Source organism: Trachurus japonicus, chromosome 13 (assembly GCF_045865225.1).
Source record: "Trachurus japonicus isolate A0001 chromosome 13, Traja_1.0".
Classification (NCBI taxonomy): Eukaryota; Metazoa; Chordata; class Actinopteri; order Carangiformes; family Carangidae; genus Trachurus; species Trachurus japonicus.
Window position 1 is genome coordinate 16,551,299 of NC_140919.1, and position 24,907 is coordinate 16,576,205.

At 39.6% G+C, this 24,907-nt stretch overlaps 1 protein-coding gene across 2 annotated transcripts in view; it reads right to left on the bottom strand.

Moving 5' to 3' along the window:
- LOC146975771 (chloride channel protein 2-like) overlaps window positions 1-24,907 on the bottom strand; it is a 169,569-nt gene that overhangs the window by 39,744 nt on the left and 104,918 nt on the right. For both annotated transcript variants that reach the window (XM_085795010.1, XM_085795009.1), the window contains exons 12-15: window positions 21,513-21,668; window positions 9,571-9,640; window positions 8,345-8,455; window positions 3,122-3,335 (exon numbers count right to left, since the gene is read on the bottom strand). In XM_085795010.1, the coding sequence (XP_085651136.1) occupies window positions 3,122-3,335; window positions 8,345-8,455; window positions 9,571-9,640; window positions 21,513-21,668 (551 nt within the window). The remainder of the gene's footprint in view (window positions 1-3,121; window positions 3,336-8,344; window positions 8,456-9,570; window positions 9,641-21,512; window positions 21,669-24,907) is intronic.

The following is a 24,907-nucleotide window of genomic DNA, read 5'->3' on the forward strand; positions in this document are numbered from 1 at the left end:
TGTGTGTGTGTTTGTGTGCATGTGTGTGTTCATATCTACAAAAGCTGCGCAGGAATAAAAGATAAGGAATCCAATTCGCTGCCTGTCGGCGTGGGTGTGCGAGCAAATGTACATGACATCATATGTGTGTGTGTGTGTGTGTCGCATGGCAGGCGTTACGTGGGTGTTCCTGTGATTTTGTGTATGTGTGTGTCTGAAGAAGAGGGGTGGGGGGGGGGGCTGGTGGGTGGACGGCTGCGTGGGTGTAAGATGGATAATTTCCAGTTTGAGTGAAAAACACATCCAGCTTGGAGGAGGCCAGGCTACCTACAGCGTCTCCCTCCTTCAGCCTCCTCCTCCTCCTCCTCCTCCTCCGCTCACGTATGCTGCAGTAATACAACACACACACACACACACACACACACACACACACACACACACAAACCCATAAAGGCTCACTGATGGAGTCCAGTGTGAGAGGTAAGAAAAAAAGTACAAGACGGATGGAGGAAGAAAAAGAGGCTTTCTTCTGCAGAGCAACTAAAGTTCACAATGTGTGTGTGTGTTATTAAATATAAATGATTTAAAGAGATAAGAATTGTGTGTGTGCATGGGGGGAGGGGGGGGGCTGACTTGTTTACACAGGGGATTCCCGACCGTGTCTTCGTGCCTCGTCAACTTTAAATATTTTTTGAAACGTGTCATTATGTCGAGATAATTTTTGTATTTTTTATTGATCAATGATCGTGCCATGATTTATGTTCACTTTGCACACACACAGATACACACACACGCTGACAGTTTCTCAATCATCTTAAAGCCTGGGCAACTTTTTACATTTAGAAACTGTTTGTCATTAAATATAAATGACTGATTGTGTGTCGATGATTGATGATCGTCTTGTGTTGTAATGACTCTGCGCACAGACACGTAGACGACGTCTCATGTTTTCCTTTCTAATTCAATTCACTTAAATGTGTTGAAACTTCTGATCATTAATATTTGACGAAGCTTAACAGACTTTGCGAAGACAGAGTTTGTCTTAAAGGGATACTTCACCCAGAATCGATAATTCACCAATTTTCTACTCACTGTCATGCCAAGGAAGGGTTCGGAGAACTTTCATTAGTCGTTGTAAACCATTGGATGTCTGATGTAAACACGGAAGAACATCAACACAGCCACTGGGAGCTACTACTACATCAAGGCTAAAAACAGAGATACAATTATTTTTTTAGGAACATCTTTTCCATGTGGCGGCTTCAGGACACTTGGGTCAGTACGGACGAGCAGTATGGAGGTATTTGGATGTTTCATAGTGTGTGTTTTGGACGATTCAAAAGTGAACTCTATTCGCCGCCATTATATGAAAATCCGTTGCCAGCCGGACCCCCCCTGGAACTCCAAAAGCATTATGATGACTCTTGCACAACCCAAAACTAACAATCCATCTAATAATCCATGACTGCACTGTATGCATGGAGGGTCGGTGTGTAAAACACCCAGTGGTAGTCCGGATGTTGTTAGGACACAAGGACCAATTCTTCCAATTTGCCTGGAATACCCACAATGCAACTTGGCTTGTTTCCTTTAATTCAACTTCTTTCTATGCATGCACACACACAGAGGACAGGAGAGTGAGAGAGGGGTGAAAGTGTAGAAAGTGAAGGACACAAGATGAAACTCTTCGGGGGGGGGGGGGGGGGGACGTGGGAAATGATGAACAGATGGAGGATGGAAAAAAAAAAATTCCCTCATTACTCCCAATTTGTGAATGATGCGCCGGCACTATTATCTCCACCTAATGATTTGCCAACATCCATAACAATAATTGCTTCCAAACAATTAAATGAAAAGTGCTTCTGTGTGGTTTCAGGCAGCTCGGAGGACACCAAGCAGCTGCTAATCCCATTCACTATTTTTTTTTGTGGTTGGTATAAATCATTAATGGGTGGTGGTGGCATTTTAAAAAGCCATGTAACGCTGAACCACCGCAGCCTGGCACCTCCACCCACGTCCGTCTCGCTGAGAGTCAGGGAATGATTCAGTTTGCAGTTGAAACACCTAAATTAAAAGCAACATTTGAAGCCATTAAGACTCACTGTGCTACTCGGCTTTCACAATTAAAACCTTAGATTAAGAAGACGGCAAACACAGACGCAGTTTCTAAGCCATTATGTAACTAATTAACCTTCCACAGTTGAAGAAACAAACCTCTGCAGAGCAAATAAAAACGCTCTGTAGCAACTCAAAATAAACTGACTGTGTGAAGTGAACTCACTGGCACCAAGTTTAAAAAGTGAAGTCATATTTGATGATGTGCATTTCCATGAGGATGCTAGCATTTGATTGACTGAGGGGGGCGGGGCCAATATGGAGGTTCAGGTCTCACATGATCTCACTTTATTTAAATTAATGATTTGCAGTATTTTCCTGTTGCAGCTCTACTGAATATCAACACGTTGATATTAGATGGTAAATATAATTTTTTTTTTTATTTTTGTCTTTTCTGTCATTTCCAAAAGATTCCATTCTTTTTCATCTTTAATCTGTTAATGCGTGTATGTATTCATTAAAAAAAAAAATACAGATGATATAAAATAAACCTTTTCTAGGGAACTCCATCTCAAAGTTTAGCTCAACTTTCATTTAAAAAAAAATGTTGTATGAATGTAAATCGCTGTAATAATGTCTTGAAGATTCATTCTTCAAGTTAATGCTGAGTTTTTGCAAAACTTTCCATAGAAAATAGTTAAACTGAAACAAGAATGCATGTTTCCATACTCACTACAGTACAGTATATGTATGCTAACATGCTAAAGGTTGGATACTTCTAAACTTGCTAACATTATCTAGACACTAACTTAAATATAATACAGGTAAAACCTAAACTTAAGCATGTTAACATTTAAAAATGCTGCTCAGTTAAATTGCTAAAGTCCTTAGCCGAGCAGAACGGATAAAACAAAAATGATGTTCAATACTAATTTTGAAAATCAGTAACTTTCACAATGACACCTTTTCTTGAAAAATCTCTAAATCAGCATGGTTGTGTGTTAGGTGCACATGCTATAATCCTGTAGCGTGTTATTTTGTTAATCAATAATGAGTATTGGGGGTTATATATACAGTATTTACGTACTCGTGGTGTCCCCAGCCGAGCTCTGGGAGGTAGGGCAGCTTCTTGATCCTGATGATGGAGTCGTAGAGCGACGGCTGCAGGGACTGGGCCACGGCGTTGGCCAGGATCACCGCTATCATCACCGGCAGGATGTGGGAGATCTGACCCGTCAGCTCGAACACGATGACGGCCGTGGAAACCGTGTGGGTGACCGCTCCCGACAAGGCCGCCGCACCTTTCAGGGTGAGAGAGGAGAGTGAGGTAGTGAGGGGTAGTTAATGTGGTTTCAAGGGCATCATCCATCTAAATGAGAGAGAGTTCAATATTGACTAATATTAATCAATCTTTCAAGTGCAATACACCAATAAAAAAATAATAATATGGGCAATAACTGAGGACTGTTTGTGATGTTAAGTGAGTAAAGACTTTTATTATTCAGGTCCTGTTATAAAGGTACAATAAATATTCCTATGCAAACAACCTCAGACCAAAGCGCTTTTGGCTTTCCTCCAACACATTTATTTGACAGTTACTTTAATGCCTCATGAAAAAGTCCCTAACAGATGTGTAGTTGTTATTATGTCGTATACTTGTTATTATATCACTTAGTATATTACTTTATTGTCTTCTTGCAGAACGTAATGTGAGTATTTGGTGTCTACACAGTCTTACATTCACACCACCTCACATGGACCCTAACGAACCCTTTATGGCTCCTTTAAGATAAATATTTACATTATATGATTAGCTTATATGATTTTATATGATTAGCTCATATAAAACAGTATTTTATCATATATGAAACTCTCTCTAAAGCAGTTGAGAATGGGCTTTACTCCACTTCCTACAGCATAAAATAAGGTTATTTTAAGATGAACCATAGAAATAAATAAATTACTGATAGATTAATAAACATCTTGGACAATTATTTGTACCTTTACCGCACCAAAAATGTAGCCTCGTAAACCAGCCTCTCGCGGAAATGCATTTCATTTCATTTCTCGGGAGAGTCTGGCCTCATCCCCATTCTAAGCGTTTGGACTGAAACCCTCAGAAGGCTGAGCCAATCAGCGTCGCCCGCTGTGATTGACACAGCACGTTGGCCAATCAGGGACCGACTGGTGCAAAGCCCCGTCACTACACCAACTTGCTGATTGGCTGAATGGGGTTGTCTGTCACCGCTACTACCAAAGATATTAAACCGTCTTTGCTACTACTCCCGCCCAGCTCCCGCCCACCCCAAACGCTTAGAGGGGGGATGAGGCCAGACTCTCCCTCGGAATGAAATGAAATGCACTTCCGCGAGAGGCTGGTTTACGAGGCTACCAAAAATGTATAAAAAGATTAAAAAAAATAAAATAATAATGATCTTAATTATGGTAATGGTTTGCACTTTGCTCCATATTTCCACATGCACAGTGCATGTGGTAAATAGTATTGAGTTTTACACCTACCAACATGCAAGAGTACAGGAAATCAATATTTGTAACAATCTCTCCAATATTGGAACATTCATGGTTCAGATCATACAATATAGTGTACATCCAGCTTTATTGATCCAATCTATAAAACCCCACTTCAAGTTATCAGAGTTATCATCCCGTTTTAAGTTTCCTCGACTCTCCTCTCCTCAGTTTACTCCCCGTCCAGCAAACTAGATTCATATTTTTTTATTCTCATATACTCCGACAGCAAAGATAAACTTATTCCACTAATTCAATACAAAATTGGAGCCTCAATATTTTCTAATCTTTTTTTTCCCCTTTCGTTTTCCTCAATAAAGTGTTGCAAAGAAAAAAAAGGAGCAATAAAAGAGCAGACGGAGCAGCCTAGGCCGACGTGAGGCGTCGTTGCTCTGCAGAGAAAATGGATGAATCCAATCCAAGGAATGAGATGAACACTGGGGGAAAAAATAGTAAAAAGAATAAAAGCATTAAACTGAAGTGAAAAGCGAGAAGGGAGCAGGGAGAAACAGATGGTGGATGAGAGAGCGCACAAAGGCAGGTTTCACTGCTCTGTCTCCTAAGTTAATTAAGCCTGTGTGTGTGTCTCCGAGCCTCCTCAGATAAATGCTGCTGCTCCCTCTGCCCGGCCTAACATTTAGTCCTTAAAGCGAGCTCCGCTGTGAGTTGAAAGAGGCTCATCAGACTGTCAGGCCTGTAAAGGACTGAGTCATCAGCTGCTGCATCACCACCAGCAGCAGCACAACAACATCAGCAGCAAAAAAAACAAACAAAAAAAAACAGCCGTCGCCAACTCAAGACGGTGGCATAATCATCGCGGCTGTCAACAAGTAGCACAGCGGAGGGGGAATCACAACACTGCATCTCATTAAACACACGACTTCAGGAAGGATGGAAATGTTGTGGTTATGGAGGGGACAGCTGGTGTACGCAAGCTACGAATAAATGAAGGAGTTTTCTGCTTAAAACATCACATTGTTAAGTCTTTACTGTTTTAAGAATAATGATAACTTTATCTGATCAGTTTTTAAAGCTTCATATATCACACGTATCTTGTGTTTACATAAGAACATAAATTTGTGGTTTTAAGAACGAAAAACCATCTCAGTGTAGCTTTCCATCTTCTCTCAGCTTCTCCCTGGAGTTCTAGTAACAACAGGTTGGTGTCAGCCAATCAGAAGAGAGGAGGCAGCTCTGAGCTTCTTTTTGATTGGCTGATTGTTTTTTAATGTGATCTAATAAAAACAGAGCAGATTTCAGAATAAAACACTCAGAGAAACCAAATCCTGCAAGTTGTTGGATGGATGGTGGTTCCAGGTGGTGAGGGGGCGGGGCTTTAGGTGACTGCTTTGTTGTGACATCACAAAGTGACAGGAAGTACTGACGGCTGGTTTTAAGGCTCAGTTTCTGAATACAGGCTGTGTGCATTTCTCTGTGGACTGAGGCTTTGATACTTTCACAGTATTAATATAGAACCTAGAGCTGCTTTATAATCACACTACACATGGACATCTACCTTTATACCGTATGGAGCTTTAACACAAACATCTACCTTTATACTATATGGAGCTTTAATACAAACATCTACCTTTATACTGTATGGAGCTTTAATACAAACATCTACCTTTATACTGTATGGAGCTTTAATACAAACATCTACCTTTATACTGTGTGGAGCTTTAACACAAACATCTACCTTATGAAGCTTATATACCGTATATTCACATGTGCATGTTCCAGTACCAGTTATATTATGTGCTCGATTTTTATTTTATCCCAAAATGTAAGAACTCAGACAAATGACATGTAATTTGATGGGATCCGATGACTACAATTAAATATCTTGTTATCTTTTTGTCTTTCCTTTGTTATTTTCTTCTCATTATTCCACGCTATATATTTTTTTTCCCAGTTCTCCAATTATATCGAAGACAAGCTGTTTTAAGCTCCCACAGAGTGCGGGAGATAAAGTTAGTGTTGTACTCACATTTCATAGCTTCTACTGTTAAACTGTTAATAAAAGCTTGACTTTTCCTGCAGTTGGCTCCCTGTTAAATCCTTATCTGCATTTCATGGGGTATAATCGAAACCGTTTATGTGCTGTTTCATTACTGAGGGAATTGCAGCTGCACTTTTACATATTAAAACAAATCAAACAGGACTGAAACGTGGTCTAAATACTGAGCCTGACAAAACTTTGTTCATCTCTGTCCCAACGCTGTGAAAATGTTTCCTCATGGACGTTAAATGCTCTGCTGGCTTCCTCAGCAACACTGACACTCTAAACTCACCTGTTTAAAGCTGCTTTTAACTTTTAACAACCCGCTCTGTCATCGATGCTTTTATAAGAGAGTATGTTTTATCTTCTACTCCTCTACTGTGCTTTTACTCCTGCTGCTGCCTGCTTCTGTATAACTTCTTTTTGCTCATCATTTATCCATGTAGAACATCTCTGAGTGCCTTTAAAGTGCTGTATAAATAAAACTATTATTTTTATTACTATTATTTAAGCAGGTGGTGACATCTGAATACTAACTTAGCTCCCTGGCTCGGCTACCAAGGGACAATGTCTCGTAAAAAACACCTACGCATAACAAGAATCACACATCTTAGAGTTGTGTGGTGAGATCAGGGAACAGAAAGTCAGCTCTTCTTATAATTTGTGTTACAGACAACTGTTCACATGCGTGTCTGTGCAATTACCCAATCAGCCAATCATGATCCTGCAGATACAGGTCAGGAGCTTCAGCTAATGTTCACATCAAACGACAGAATGGGAATAAAATGTGACCAGGTTTCTGCTGAGGCTCACAGATGGTCAGGACAGATTCTGGCTTCAACACTGTGGATTCATGGACCCAACCTGCCTTGTGTCAACAGTCCGGTCCAATGGTGTGTCCAATGTTTTAATGTTTACCATGTGTTTAACATCTTATAATGGCTGCTTCCAACAAGATAATGCTCCGTGTCACAGGGAAAACGTTATTTTATGAGAATGGCTGTGAGTTCAGGGAACACCAGCGTTAGGTGTGAACACTTTTGTGTTCACAGCATAAGTGTGCGTTATTATTATTTCCAGAGCAAAGGGAGTCCCACTCAGAATTAATATTGGGTTGCTAATAAAGTGCTTCTATATTGTATCTGTTTTAATTATTGAACTGATTTTGTTTGCATCTTTTGAGTCTCCTCACTTAAACTAATATATCTTTGCCATTTAACTTACTCCATGAGGTAACACAATGTCTCCAGAGATGTTTGAGGTTACTATCAAGCTTTTGTCAAATATTTCTGCAGGGGAATTTTTTGTCAAGTCTGATCTGGTGATCTAGTAAATGAAGTTTGAGTCTGTCTGGAGTGAGAGAGTCTGATCATATTCAATGTCTCCTTTAATCTGGGTCCATTTACAGTCTTAGCTTGGAGCCGTAACTTGAGCTATAGGAAAATAGCCTTTCACATTTATTCATTTTCTGTGAGTGGTGGAGAGAAAGGTAAAAGTGGCCGCACAGATTCTGCACAGAAACCTAATGAGAAGTTAAAAAAAAGAGAGAGAAATGTGCAGCTTCCATCTCGAACAGACTGAATCACTTAACCGAGCTGCTTATGAATGGGAAACATTTTCGCAGTTAATACAAAAATGGCAAGTGCCAAAGCCCTTAAATTTTAATGATCCGAGTCTGACAATAAAAACGGCTTTCAAGAAATAAGTAGAAGACGGAGGGGGTAAAAAAAAAAGAGGAAGGTATTAGAGCACAGAGTCTGGATGATTGTCTCTTTAACTTACCCACGACAGCGTAGCCTCCTGGCACTATTGGGTAGATGGTGCCATCTGTGTTAATGCCATCTGGGAACCAGGCTGCCATGCTTTCTCCAACCAGACGACCAAAAGCTGCCCCTAAAAAACCACAAACACACAAACACGAGGAGAAAAACACATTAAGTGTAATTAAGACATGAGATAACATTGGTGTTACTTCCCACTGCTCTTAGTGAAAAGTGTGATGCTAAACTCACAGTGTTTCCTCGAGACTGGTAGCTGCAGCTGCTAATGCTAATGCTAGCTATGTAGAAGGTGCAAAACTCATTTACGCTACAACAGAGTTACAATTAAGTTTTCTTTCTTAAAGGGATAGTTCAACATTTTGGCAAATTGGCCCATTGCCATAATTCCTATAGTTTTAGGAGTAGGTTTGTTACTAAACTAGCTTGCGCTGACAATTAAAGGTAATGAATCTACTGCTATGACTTTAGGGATTATGGCAGTGGGCCAAAATGTTGAACTGTCCCTTTAAGAAAAGACAAAGAAAAACTTGATAGCTGAAGGCCCCTCTATTACTCACAAAAAAACAATTTTTTCAATGTTTTAGTCTGAAGCTCCCGTTTGTTTTATCAACAAAGGACTATCCACTCAGAGGCACGACGTTTTTGTAGCAGTAAGAGAAAATCTGGCTATTGTTCATTCTACCTGTAAACACACTGAGTCGACTTGAAACAAAGAACATAATTCCAGAGTCTTTATGGCTTTCTTGTTTTCAGATTGACTAATTGTGTTGATGTATTGTTTGATTTCCTTTTCAAAACAGCAAAAACATGGCGTTTGATTACGGTTATGAATATGAGCCTTGGCTAAAAATAATAGGTTCATTATATAATATTGATGTAATTGGGGGATGGGATTGAAAAAAAACCATACAATACATTTTGATAATTTGATAACAACGTTTTTTTCAATGTGTTGACAGAGAAAAGTAGTGATCTTTTGCAAAAACGTCTGCAGGTGAAGGCATGGCCTGAAGAGGTGCTGCAGATCTTCTGGAGTCTGTTTGTTCCTGCCAACTGACTGTAGCTTCATAATTAGGCACAAGTGTCAATAAATGTCAAATTATTATTATTAATTAACAGTATCACTGATGAATATTAAAGAAAACTTTTCCCACTTGTTTGTAAATCACACATTTCTACCAAACACATATCTACCCACGCACACACACACAGTTATTTGCTTCTTACCAATAACAAACACTGGCATGAAGGCTCCGCAGGGCACTGGGATGGTGGTGGCCAGGGCAGACATCCAGAACTAAGAAATAGAAAAGAAAAAAAAGAAAAAAGAGGAAGATAAAGAAAGAGAAGACATAAAAAAGAAAGAACAGGGTGGCATTTCAATTAGCTTCAAAGTGCCATCCTGTGTGCCCCTAGATGATAGCCAAGTTGAATCTCTCCACCAGCAGTGAGGAGGCGGCCATGCAAGGCTTATTGCTGAGGTTAGATTGAGCTGTCACTTTCACTCTTCATTTGACAAAGACCCTGAAATGAACCCTGGGTAATGAGCGGTCTCTGCCGATTGGCCGACACTGCGCCAGGGCGAGCGGAAGAGACTGCTAATTAGGAAAGACAAACAAAAAGGGAAATGTCACGACTGACAATGTGTGAGCACTATTGTCAGGTGTGTGTGAGCTTAACTTAAAGCAGAGGGTTCAACAGATATGATACAAGACAATTTGTCTGGATTCATCATACTGTATATAACATTAGGTTGCTCATTAAAACTCTTTAAACTTCAGCTCCACACCAGTCTGTCATTGTAATATTGATCAATTCTACAGCAAATATTTGATCAATATCTATACCGTTGACACTAGAGGCTGACACCACCACTGTTTAATGCATGATCAGTATTGTTCGTCTAAATGCCAAATCACACACCAAAACAGCCGCCCGTGCCATTATTCTCCAAGCCCACGCCGTGACACGACACTTCACGCCACGTTTCTATTTCCAGCTTCGCCGGCCGTGAAAAAAAGAACAGGCTGTGTTTTGTACTCTGCAGCTTTTGTAGCAGCTTTCTCATCCTCGTGTTGTCTCTGTTTCTTCCTCTTGTGTGTAAAAAAAGGACGAGTAGAGATTTGTTGAGGTCAAGGTAATATAAAGAGCTATATGTCCCACATTCATGTTATTATAGTAGCAAATATTGTTGCTATGGATGGTTCTTGACCCTGTGGCTATGCAAGTTGTTGTCACACCTGTACATTTGATCCACACCCACAGTTCTGGTCATTTCCAATAAACTCAAACAAAAAAAGAGCTGTAAATACAAACACACAACAGGACTGACTGGAAACAGTGGTCACAAAACTGATAAGATCCAGACAGCAGGAAAGATCAAGATTTTTACACTGTAGCAATATTAATGGGTGAAAACAGACCATTCTCCAGCGTGGTTACCCTGAACTAAACCAAACAGGTGTGAAAAACATTCATCAACTGAAGTAGAAGTAAAATCTACTGTAGTTGCATCCATGCAGAAGTTAAAACTGTTGGTAAAGGACTCAACTACATAATCCTGAATTACAGTATTGATAAACATTTGTTAACAAACTCACTAACTACATGGTTGACCATAAAGTTGGAATAATTATGTTTAAAGACACATGCCTTGTTTTATTCCTATTATATAGTTTAATTGTGGTTTGGTTTCCATTGTGATATGTTTGGAACAGATTGATCAATAGAGTTTTGAGATAGATATACACTTTATCTATCAAGAATAAATCACATTTTCACAATCATTTTATGAGAAGAGTTATACCAACTTTATGGGCAACTGTGTATTAGTGCATGCAAAGTGCATGTCCATTTACTGACACTATAAATCATCATAAACCACTGAAATCTCCTAAATAACTGGTTTGTAATGATATAATACTTAATAATTTATTGATGATAAATATAATTGATCAAGTATAAAAATACAATCAATAAATGTGTATAGATGAGCCTATAGATTACATACTTATTAGTGTAAATGTAGGAATAACTCTATAAATTATAAATGAAGTATTAGATAATGCTTTACTAATGCTTAAAGGGTGTAGTTAATATAAAAGGTGAAAATTTGCAATTAGGATGTAAATGAAGAAATTAAAAGTAATGAATCAGTAACTATTGTAAAAGTTGATTAAATATTGAAATCACTTCTTGAAGAAGAGAAGCCGATGGTTCAATCCCGGTCTTCTTCCAGTCGGCATTTAACCCCAAATTACCTCCCATGATGCAACACCAGTGTATGAATGTGTGAAGACCATTTACATCCAGTGTTTGCATGCAGACAATAAGAAGCAGGAATTAGAGTATTGTACAAGCCATTACACAAACCTCATCGATGTAATAATCTCACGGTTTCAAATAGACTTTTTAATTACACTCATTGCTCTGTCTCTCTCTCTCTCTCTCTCTCTCTCCATCCCTCCCATTCTCTCCATCTCTTCTCGCTCCCTCTGCTCCGTCTATAGTTAGCTGTAATTAAGGCCGGCTGCCATGGTGAAGTAATGGATCTCCTTCTGTAACCTTACACTGCCGCCGTTTTCACACCCCGCACTGCACACACACACACACACACATACATATATGTGCGTAGGTGTTCACACACACACCTACTGTGACACAGACTCAGTGCTGAACATCACAGAGTGTAACAGACGCACAACCAGTTGAATAGACAAAATAAGCCTCGTGGGACAATGAGACAGTCATTGTAATAATTCTTTACACTTCTCTTGTACTGTCTGTTTCTCTCTCTCTCTCTCCTCCTTCCTCTCTTGTTCCCTCTCTTTCTCTACAACGTTCATAAGAGCCAGAAAGATTTAAAGGATCTAGGAACTCATAACATGAGCTTAACTTTATTACAGAGGCCATGAACTCGGCGGCAAGTGTGTGCTTGCACCCCCCAAGTGACGCTGTGGGACAGAACGTCTAAAACCACACTGAGCTGAGAACAATGGAGTTTGATCCAGCTGTAAATTTACAGTTTGCCCATAAACTCCACAGAAACTGAGAGCAGCAGCTGTTCACAGATGTTCGCGCCCACAGGACAGTAGCTCATCCTCACAGTGTGTCACAATGATGTTAACTAAGTCGTACAGATGTGTAACAATACATCTGATTAAAAATCTCATCTAGCAAACTATAAAGTCCTGATGTGCTACTACAATAAAAGCTATCAACATATTATATGCATATAGTGGTTGTAGCTGTTTAATGGTGCACCGTTCGATAGAAAAAAGGTCTTTTATTAGTCTATTTGTCACTCTCTTATAGTTATCACTGTAGAAAATATTAGTAGATAATATAGCAAATACAGAAAAAGACACAAAGATCCAACCTCTGTAGATCAGCAGATCATAACAGTACTTAACAATGGCCATAAAAATGTGTTAGTGTTTTTGTAGAGTGCAAACACTAAAGGACTGGGCTTTTCAAATCCAGTCTACAGTACAGAGTGAATAAAGAAGACGACAACCTCCAGCTCCCACTGTTGTATTTAAATATATCAAACATATATATGTATCCATATTTTACTCTGTCAGAAGATGGTGTGACTGTACACATGAAAAAAAAGAATAAATCGTGACATTTTCTGCATTTAAAACATGATGCCTGTGATGACAAAGAGGAAATACCACATGCTGGTGGCGATGCAGATGACAGTGTAATCTGGACCAGCTGCTTGTTGTTCACTCATAACAACACTGTGTCACTCAGAGCCACTTGAACACAGGTGAGTGTGACAGCACGACCAGGCCGAGGCCGATCACCCACCGTCTGCAAAGCGAAACGCCGGCTGACCCCCGTGGCTCTGCTCTCCTCCTGGATGTCTCCAGGTTGCCATGGAGATGCACTAATGGCAATAAAGACTCAATTCCCCTCTGTACTGGCTGGAAAATTTAGGTCCACGTGTATTGTGTATTAATGCTTAGTGTTACGCAGTTGTAACAACACAATGCAGACTGACGTAGAAAAAATAAATACAGTGGTATCGTCTGCTCATTATGCAGAATTGCCCATTCCTGGATGTCATTTTATTAAAGTGTATACTGTATATATTATAGCATAATAATGTACTGGATTAGCATATATATCTACAAGTATGCAGCACTTATATGCTGTAGCAGGTCAAGGTTAAATATACTGTGCTATGTAGTTCAATTTGTAACAGTGTCTCCTATTTGACAAAGAGATAATGAAGTGTTTTATGCACAAAATCTTATTCTGTAAGTAAATAGGTACTAGTTACTGTTCTTGCCTTGGTATGAAATGCGCTATATAAATAAAGATGCCTTGCCTTGCCTTGTTTATGTAATATTTTTCTTTTTATATTAACTATATTATATCATAGAGATTATTAGCTATCTGTGTTGTTCTTGGTGGTTAAATAGTTAATAGTTGGACTAGGTATGAAATGTCAATCAAAACTGTATTTTAATAAATCCTGTGTATGCTATATGTTATAAACTGATGGGCCCACACCAGAAATCCCATCTAAGGATGGATATATGCTAATTTCGGAAAAGAATAGCTCTCGTTAAGCTTTTGCTGATCTCCTTTTTTTTTTTTTTTTTGCCAATATGGGGCATAATTATGTGTTCTCATCCTGCTGACATACTGTACATAATGTAAAACCACACGGTGTGTCATTTACATATAAGAAACAACATCCAGTGCGTGACATTTGAGTGGGGTCTCCTGTGAATGCTGATGCACTCCCCTCCACGGTGGCCTCAGTGATGAAGTCACACTGACTTTGTGCCATTACTTCAATAACACAATGTGCTTCCCTGCACTTTCATACACTTGTATATTATTATACTGTAGTTGCCATAAAAAATGTGGATGGGAAGCGAGTCACTGCAACCTTGACTCTGGTCCTCTAGTGCATGGTTTATATATCAGCAACAGTACAACATCAACTATACTCTGAGTCTGAATGTGCAAGAAGGATAAAAACAGCCTGACAATTTATCTGTAACATGACGTAAAAAAAACAAAAACACATTTGCATTAGTCTCTGAGTCATCTGAGAATCAGCATGACCTGATGTATAACTCGATAGGTGAGTGTGTTTACAAGGTCATAACCTGGTCCTGCTGAAACTCCTGTTGGAGTTTACAAGGTCTTAGAGAGCTGGAGTCTGCAGGACATTCACTATGACAGGAAACAAGCAGAAGGACGGTCCTGATTGACATGGTATCAAAGCCTAATTGAGAGCTGATCGCTTTTGACGAGACGCATTAGCATTTTCCGGACATATTTCTTTGCCCTTTATTTGCTCTATTACTATTTATATCCTCCTTGCTATTGCTTTATCCAATTCTTTGCGGCAGCAATGACTCACTTTCCCCTGGAGGAATCATTAATTTTTCATCTAATCTAATCTAATGTAATCTACTAAGTGTACATCTCACTGAGGTAGCGCACAACCATCAAAATTTATGAGGATCTGTGACCTCCAACTGAAGGAGGATTTCGACGAAACCACCAGAGGAAGCCGGAGGACTCGTGGGAACAAACGCGAGCCAAAGACTTGACTTGTTGTCAGCTGGGGTTGTCGGTTTCAAACCCTACACGATGAGGCAGCGGACACGGAAACCTCTTTTACACGAAAACCTCCTGCATTAAAATCCCATTAAAAATTAGTTAATGAGCCACATGAATTCTGACGGTAGCTTTAATGAGACTTGCAATGTAAGTTATAGAGCTGCTCCAGGGCTAAACTATTTTAGAGGGGAAAAATAATTAAATTCAGTCAAAACATACGACGAAGCTTTCATCAGCAGACATGATTAGAAACGTATTTGCTGAGCTAATATAATAACAGGGTCCTTTTTAAATATAATTTCAGCTGGATTCAAACATTGGACTTAAGTTCAAACAAAGAAACCTGAGAAACCCTTTAACCTTTATTATTAAATCTACTTTGTATGCAATTATGAAAAAAAAAAACTGCATCAATGTTTGGTGCTTCACGTTCCAAGTTGGTACTGTAAGAGCTTCACATACTTGCATAGATATTATCTACTCCGCCAGACAAGGAAAGTTTGTCTTAACCTTTAAATTAAATGATATGAAGCTAAATTAGCAATTTGCTTCATTAATAAAGCGGCCTCCATCTTTATTATACATAGCACTTCCTCTAATTCTTTTATTGGCCTCTGGATACACGTTTGAGATACTGCTGGCTCCAGCAGCCTTTCTGCAGTTAATACAAACTGTCAGAGTGATAAAGGAAAAGGGAGTTATTTCGTAAGCTGAATTTATGGTTCTGTTTTAAAGCATCGGTAGCTACAGGGAGAGTGTTTTGTCAAAGCATTCGATGGTGTTTTCCCCTTAAAAGTTTCCAATACTGGTAGAAATTGTTGAAAGTGAAGACAACACTAAAGAAGTCAAAGAAAGATTCAAGAGTCTGAGCTTTTTACAGGAACACAACCATCACCACTCGCTGCTCTCTAATGAATGGGGAAAGTCTCAAGAGATCTTTGGATGCGACTCAAATGAGTAAAGTATGTGTAACCCACCATCACTCTAGATAAATCAAAACTTAGCGGATGTTGAGGGAGGACTCCTGTTAATCCCATTGCATCAACTATCAATCCAGTTAAAGAGAGCTGGACAAAGGCCAGATTCTGTTGTGGAGGAATCGTTAGTGTCTGTGCCAAAAGGCTGGAGACAATTACGCAGCCGTAACAAACCAATATGACTGATGGGATTTAAGCGAGGGTGGTTGCAAATGGACAAATCAGGACAAATGATTATGCAAATTACCAGAGTTAGGAACCGTTAATTTCCTCCCTGGTAATCAAGTAAGAACCAGTGTTGTTACGTAACCCGTTTTTCCTTTTTTTTACATTATGACTCAAGTCTGTACAAGTCTTGATTTTTCTCCTGCAGCTGGTGACCAGCGCTGAACAAGAAACAAGAGACGGCCATCAAAGTCTGAGAGCTGAGCAAGAGCTGAGGGTTTTAATGGAGTGGGAAAAGGAAAAAAAAGCTGTATCTTTATATTTGATTGGTTGTTTAATAAGAGTCTATGATTGAGTTTAATCAGGCAGCTTGTTCTATAGTTTACAGTATGAGACTGTTCTCACCTCTATTTATGCAAAGACTGCAAAAGGTCTGCGTTGGTGACTGGTTCATGGTGACCTCTAACAACAAAGAGTCTTGCTTATTAACTATGACAATATCGCTAATAGAAATGTCATAAAGCAGATAGAGACCTACATCCAACCAGACCTTAACCACAGAAGAGACAAATCAGGAAATACTCGTATCGTGACCTTGGCAGAATGTTTCACTGTAATTCCTTAAGCCGAATAAATGTATCTGTCAATGCAATTTCTGCTGAGCTGCGCACTCGAGGTTACAATTTTAATATGTAAAGACATGAGCTGCTGTACGGCTTAATAAGTACTGGAGCACCTGCTCCTGCAGTAACACTTCAGGAAGAAACAGAAGCCGACCAACGTGAGTTGCAGGTTAAATTCAGGTGAATATCAGCCCAGAGGAATGAGATACTGTTTGATGCAGTTAGATTAACTGCATATTAATTACATATTTTTTAACACTACATGGATTACTTCTAATATGTTTAATATCTTTTTAATTTAAAATTCTTGACACAACTCTTTAGGGTGGACTTTTATGTTAATTGCTGCTAAGCCGCAACGTTACCACACACTGCTTCGATCATCTCTCAATATTTCTGTGCGGTTTAATTTACAATAATCATGTTGGCAGATTTACCACGAAAATTATGTTTAAAAAAATAAAAATCTAAATACAGTGGTGGACAAAAGCTGGTTTCAAGGCAGCTACGTCAATACTGATGTTGACAGAAACAATGACTCTTGCGAGCAACATAATTATTAATGTGGTTGAAAACTTCCTAATCGTCACTGACTTTCTAATGTCTTGACCTAAACAAGAACCATGTAAATAGTTTTAAAAATGTATACACAATCAGGCCACAACACTAGAAGCTATAGTTTCTTATGCTAATTGCTTGTAACCTATTTTTAATGTACAAGTTAAGCCTTGAGCATTAAAACTAATCGATGCGTTTGTCAAGTGTCTTGGTGAAAACATTGGCTGTTAAAGTGTAAACTAGTAGCCATAGAGTGTTTGGTCTGAAACACGGGTCTGTCAGTCACTCTGCTCTGCTGTAAGCCGAGGAGAAAACTTTCCTTGTATCCTACAACCTTTATCCAATGAGGAGAGAGAACGGCATAAAGGGGCGGTCCTCTCTGTGTGTGCAGCCAAGGGATGCGCGTGCATGCGGTGACGTAGGGACAAGGGCGGGGACTGCTAACTCCATCAGCTGATAGGAAGTTAGCCAAAACGACCGGATCGCTTACTTCTGCTTTAATCAATTGTTTTTGTGGCTGTTTTTGGTTTTGACAAAATGAGATACCTCCCTCTTATGCGTTATTAAAAAGGTTTTTTTTTTTGCATTTTTCATGCAACTAGCGAAATACTGTAGGCCTACAAGCATTGTATATTGATCAGCCTGTTATGATTCATCCTGACTAACTGTAGTTCAACATAATTCAAAGCTTCAGTTTTAGAAATGGGCTAAAAATAGATAATACTAAAAAGGGAAACTAGAGAAGGGGGGGGGGGACCAAAACACTATAAAACATAAGTGCAGTAGCAGGGAGAAGTGAAGGATACTCAGGTCAAGGGTATCCTATCAGTTGTGACGCACTATCCAGGACATTTATATTCTATTTAATTCGTCAGTCATTTGGGACGCTCATGTGCTTCTGCGTGTCACATTCAGAGGACAGTCTATCGCCTGGGGGCCTTGAGGGACCCTCAGGGGCCCTTCTTCTATTCCCGCTCCAATTACAGTCCCGCCAGCTCCCTGTCACTCTTACACACACACACACACACACACACACACACACACACACACACACACACACACACACACACACACACACACACAGATAACAGAGGACTCACTCAGGCTAGAGGAGATGCTCACACACACAGACACACACTCAGAAACACACCTGTATTAATAAAGCTGTTCCTCACTAAGAGCTGTTGATGTGCATAATTGCACACCACTAAAAATAGCATTTAACAACACAGCATGCATTAGTTTGCAGGTTTACGTGTGTAAGACATCAAGTGTGTTATGAATCTGCAAAAAGACACAAAAACTCTTAGGACAGGTGCAGTGATTGTTTAACTTTTCACTTTTTGCAGCATTAAATTCCTGAAAGTGTCTGTGACTGAGTGAGTGAGCGACATAGTTGAAGGTTTTTAAAATTATGTGGGGCAAACATTTTATATTACTCCATCAGGGAGTGTTTACAGTGAATCTAAGAGTTAATTTTTGCTAATTCTGTCCTGGTGTCTCGTTTCATGCTGTTTAAAACCACATGTAATTAAACTATTCCTAGCAGCTTAATTAGCCAACCTGCTAATGAGAACTTTGCATTGCAATGCACCTCTATTTTGAAAAGTTCAGCAGCTGGGATGGGGAGCGAGGAGGGTTGGGGGTGGGAGTGGGTGGGTGGGGGGGCTTCGTCAAGTTTTCGGCATGAAAAGAAGCAACAAGACAAGATGGCTGCCAAGTGGAATAAAAGAACCATTCATTACGAAGAGGGAGAAGGAGAGAGCAATCACCCCTTTTGAAAATCACCAGGCTGAATCCAGGAAAACCAAAGGCTGTAATTAGACAGAGCCATTACAGCCTGACTTTGAATGCTGTGTGTGTGTCATAAGAGTTGGTGGTGTGTGTGTGTGTATGTGATAGAGAGAGGACATGATTCAGCGCATGCCCACAGACGTTGAGAGCAGCTCGATGTGGATGATTAAAGTTACAAAAGTGGGTATACGTGTGTGTGTGTGTGTGTGTGTTGTACAGTGTGTCACATATAGTAATCGCTGCATCTGTCTTTTGTAACCGTGTACCTGCATAAATGCAAGAACATGCACACACACCCTCTGTGTGTTAGACGTCACGCTGAGAGTAAAGCCATCAGATGATTTTTTGCTGAAGGGCAAACCACACACACATACAGTACACACACACACACACACACACACACACACAGAGCGTACAGCTGGGTTTCATCATAAACAGTTGACTCAGTGCAGCTTCTCTGCTTTATTAAGTCATCAAAATCCTTTTTTTTTTTGACATTCAGTTTTTCTAATTCATGACAGACAAAAAGGCCGAGACAGACGTCCTCTGTTGTGCTGTTCAGACCCAAAGACAAAAGAGACAGTGAGTCTGTTACATTACGGCAGCACACGCTGTCACTCCATCAGCTCCTGTGCTTACATAACGTCGAAACCGGAGCCTCCGGGTAACGGTGGGAGCTCGTTTCACGTTGCTGCTGCTGCTGCAACTCCAGGTTGCTTGGCAGTCTTTCAACTTATCTGTGGAAGGATCTGTGTTTTCTTTTTTTTTCTGAAGTTATTTGTTGTTATGTGAAGTGTAGTTGCAGTAATCCTCTTCATCTGTCTATTAAAAGGAGAAGATGTAGTGCCATGTTTGCTTCATTAATCCACATCAGTGTGTTTGGTTTGACATTAAAGGACCGATGAGTACAAGTTGAAAATATTTGACTTTGGAGACTCCAAGTGGTGAAATGAAAGAAAAAGAGGAAAAAAACTGCCAGATAACAAAACACAGAGGAAGCTAACAGAAGCACCAATAGGAGAAAAAATACACAAGTCTATACTGTATGTACTGTAGGTGCTTTAAAGTGACGGTGTAGCTTCTGCTGTAATTAGAAGATAATGGTAAATGCTAAAAAATAGAGTCATTAAATAATTGAGATGTTTTAGTAAAGGACAAAAAAAGGCTTAATAATGTTAATATATCAATATAATAATGTATTTTTGAGCCCTCACATTAACTAAGAGGAAGGCTGTAACACTCACCTCACAATATTATGATTAATAGTCAGACTTTCAGGTGGTATATTCCAAATTGAACCTTTATATATTAATGGAATCAGTATTTTCTCATAGCCCCCAAGCTGTGAGTTACAGAAATAGAGAATAGCCATTATTTTTTATTTCCTAGCCATGAGCGTCGCTGTCAATTTATGACATTTATTTTTTTTGAAACATTATTATTTAATGTAGTTCTGCTAGTCGAAGTGGGAGCCGCCACAGGTTGGCTTCAATAACTTTAAATGATGCCGTTTGTTGACATCTCAGAGCTGTTTTGTCGTGAAGTTATGAGTTTATAATGTTTGAAAAAAAAGCGTATGTGACACTTTCTCAACCGACTTGGTCTTCTGTGCAACTTAAGTTGATAAAACCCCACACATACTTTCACTGCAAATAAACTACAATGTCAAGGACAGTAACAGATTCAGTTCAGAAAAGACATTTGAAAAATTATTTCCCTGAGTCTGCCTGCAGCCGGCTGCCCACACACACACACACACACACACACACACACACACACACACACACACACACACAACCAGATGACACACCAGCAGCACTCTATTCTGCACCCACTTACACTTTCGGGCTCTCTTGATGTACTTTACTTACACTCACACACACACACACACACACACACACACACACACACACACACACACACACACTGTACTGCTCTTGATGCGGTGCTAGGAGATTTACAACCTTTTGTTTTTTTGTATTTGGAGATGACATTTCATTTCATTTCATCTGAACAGACCGGCCTGAATAAATAAAGGTTACATAAAAAAACAAAAAACAAAACAATTTAATAGCCCTCTTTTTCCCCACCAGAGCAAAATGGAGAAACAGTAACTGCTCATCAGGCTACGAGAGCAGAGAGACTTGGATCCACTACTTTATATCATGATGCATGTTTTTTCTCCTCTTCTCCTCTGTGACTCGGGGGAGTTGAGCCAGGTGCTGATGCTTTCACTGCACCTCCCCCTCAAGTCTCTGACCTCAGCTGAATCAAATCACCTGGGATCCCCAGAGTTTACACAGAAGCTTTTTTGCTTTTAACCTCAGAAATATTTTCCAACACTCAAAACGCCCAAACACCTCCAGCAGCCTTGATGTAAGCCTCTATAACTGCAGGTATTGGGCTCCTCTGTACTGTATGATATACCGCTGTCTGTTTGCACGTTTAAAACCAAACCTACCTTCATGACGATGAAGAGGACCAGGGTGACAAAGACGTTGACCTGCGGGTGTTTCCAGGCCGCAGAGTTGCCGATGTAGTCGAACTCCTCGGCGATGCCTTGTTTGGCCCACGTCCGGTTGTCCAGTAACGTCACCAGAGTGTCCTTCTGGGTGAGCTGTATGGGATCACAGGAAGTGACATCATCAGGGCCCATTTGTTGAAAAGGTGCAATCTGGATACAAAATATCCGGATTTTGAAATCCCTTTTTTTGCTATTCAGGGTCATATAATCCGTCTTGATTTTATCCCAGTTGTTCAAAGCGAAGTTGGATTGGATCAGTCCGATCCTAATCCTAACTTTTCAAGATTAATAATAATACTAATAATAATGAATGCATGGGGTCACTCAAAGTGTGTTTATTTGAAAACAAAGTGTATATATTGTTTTCTGTGCTCTTTGTTATTTCTTCAATGTCTTTTCCACCCGACTGCTGGGATCAGAATAATCCTGTTTTTGGATCAATGTTATCCCGATCCTACTAAAAAGTTTTGAATACAAACTGAGGGTTGGATCCAGATTAAAACCAAAATTGGATTACGTTATCTAATCTGATCTCAGAATCCGTTTTTGGTTTTGAACAACCCGTTTTCAAGATTTGATCCAATCCATTATCCAAAATCTGATCAGATTACTTTTGAACAACTGGGCTCAGGATACAAAAACACTGAATCACATGTTCAGTCCAATAAATGAATGCAACACGTGTTTCTCCTTATCTTAAAGCAGTGTTGAAACTTAATTGCTTATTAGTTATCATTAAAACCAATTGAGTGTTTAACAGAGGTGTAAACAGTTTTTTACTGTTCACTATTTTACCATCACTGTAGTTTACTGTATTTACACGGTTAGAGAATAAACTCACAAGTACCTGAAATATATAATATATGCACATGTGAGGTTTGAAGTCTTAAATAAAACCAAACTATGTGGAAAGAAATGAATCACTGTGTATACTATTTGAAGTAATGCAGTACATTAAAATGGATGTATAATCCTGATCCTTAAATACTGACTTTTGCTGAAAATGAGCACTTCTCCTTTCTTAAAATATATATAACAGTTATTAAAATTCAGTGCTGAAACACTGTGGTTTGACACAGATTTCTTCTACCTCTGTGGTGATAACTGACCCAAATCTATTGTAAAATGCTGTAACACAACAGACATTACAGCTGCGTAATGGCCCATTATTTCAAGAAAATTGCTAGCAGACACTTCACTTCACTTGTAGTAAATAGGTACTACTCTCTTTTGTTTGAGAGACTGCTTTCAACGTTCACCTACATATTGACCTCAAACTGTATTAAAACTTGCCGCGCAGCCGACTCGAGGTGTAAATGTAAATATCCTGCTACTCGGAAATAAGAGTACTTTAAATGCAAAAAAAAAAGAAAAGAAAAGAAAAAAGAAAAGTCAGCAGCTCATCAGCACAGGAGATGATGTGCTACTGCTGCTGAGAATGCATTAAAAAGATATCGCTGGAAATTAAAGAGTGTCAAACGACAAAGTCATCGGTGGCTCAGTTTTAAAGACACTAATGACAGAAGAAGCAGAAGAAGTGATGACAGAGGAGTGTGAGAGTAAGACAGAGGGATTTGAGATGCAGGACGTGGAGTGCGCTCTCTGGAGTGGTGCTTTAAGACGAGTGGGTCAGTGTAGACAGATTTAGAGCTTCAGAGGCCTGACTCACCCTCTCAATACTGGGGGGAAGCGTGTGTGTGTGTGTGTGTGTTTGTGTGTGTGCGCTGTTTGTGCACACACAAGGACTGAGGATGCATAGAATATTCCATTTCTAATTTTGATAATTAGACAGATGAAAGGAGTGTAATTGGAGGGAACAACACACACACACACAGGCACACACACACACACACACACACACACACACACACAGGCACACATGGTTATGAGTCATCCCAGGAGCTAAAGGACAGTGCGCCCGCCAGAGTCTCCGGTGTGTACACAGATGATACACACATAAACACATTTTCACCTGCGACGTGAATGATTAAAAAACCGCTCACGTCACACACACTGACATTAATGTTAATCATCAGGCGGTTGTGGAGAAACATAATGAGCTGCATAAAGACCACAACAAGAACATGTGTGAACACTGTGGTGTGGTGTGGTGGGTTGGATTGTGAACTTTTCTTGTCTTGGTTATAAAAGAAATTAAATTATTAAATCAAACTATCATATTGTGTTGTATCAGACTGGTTGACACGTGGTTTTCATGTTACAGGGTTGAGACTGTGAAGTTCAATTAAGGTTGAAGTCTAGATACTGAGTTTTCCAGGTTGTCAGTGAATGCCTCTTATGATTATGGGTTGTGAAGCCTGTCATTGATCACAGCTGCACACCTGTGATTGGCTGAGAGTGATGGGTACAGGTTGTTGTTGTTGTCCCTCTTTTACTATATACAGTCTATGTGTTGTCCCCTTCAAAGATCCTCTACTGTGACAAGATGGCTCATTACAAGCTGCGCCAATGATATGAAATGGTTCACTTCCTGTCTCCTAAGTGGGCGTGGTCACCTCCAACTCGTGTTGGTAACGTGTGTGTGGATTTATAATATAATTTATAAAAGTTGTTGATAGAGGAAAGTGACAGTAATTTCCTGATGATAAGATTAAATATTTACACAGATAACAGTCATATTTAGCATTACAAAAATGAGTTAGCATGGGCGTTTGCGAACGTTAGTTGGCGTTGCCTAGATGAAGATCTGTGCCAAATCTGACAAGAGTGTGTTGTTAAGACACAGGCAGGTCTTGAGCAAAATTCATTTTATCCTGATTTGTCTGAAATTTGTAATTTTCATGCCAAAATGTTAAGAAGAGATGTGCCGCATGAAAAACTGTCATTGGATTCGATAGACTCAAGACCTGCTGCTGCTGCTGGTCTCCTAAAGGGGGCGGAGTCATGTTGAAACCCACAGGTACAGGATTTTGATTTGGATGCCAGGAAGATGCTTGTAGTAAAACTTCCCCTAAGGAATCTGGTCAGTGACAGTGAGGGACGTTACATTTTGGTTGGTTGGTGTTTTGTCACATCAGTCTCTCTCTGAGTATTAATGATATGCAGGTGTATTGATTTATTTGTTATTGATGAAATTGTCTATAAATCTACAGTAGGGAATGACAGAAGAGGGGGCACTGCAGCTAATGGGGATAACGATGAATAAATGAACAAATGTATAATGTGTAGTTTTGACATTAGTTTCTTTCAGTTGCTTCGTCAGATGTGATGTTAATACATTTCCTCTTTTCACAGTCTTATTCAGTTCAGTTTCAACATTAGTCCTTTGAACATTGGTGAAAATTCAACACGTCTGAAACCTCCACACTCAC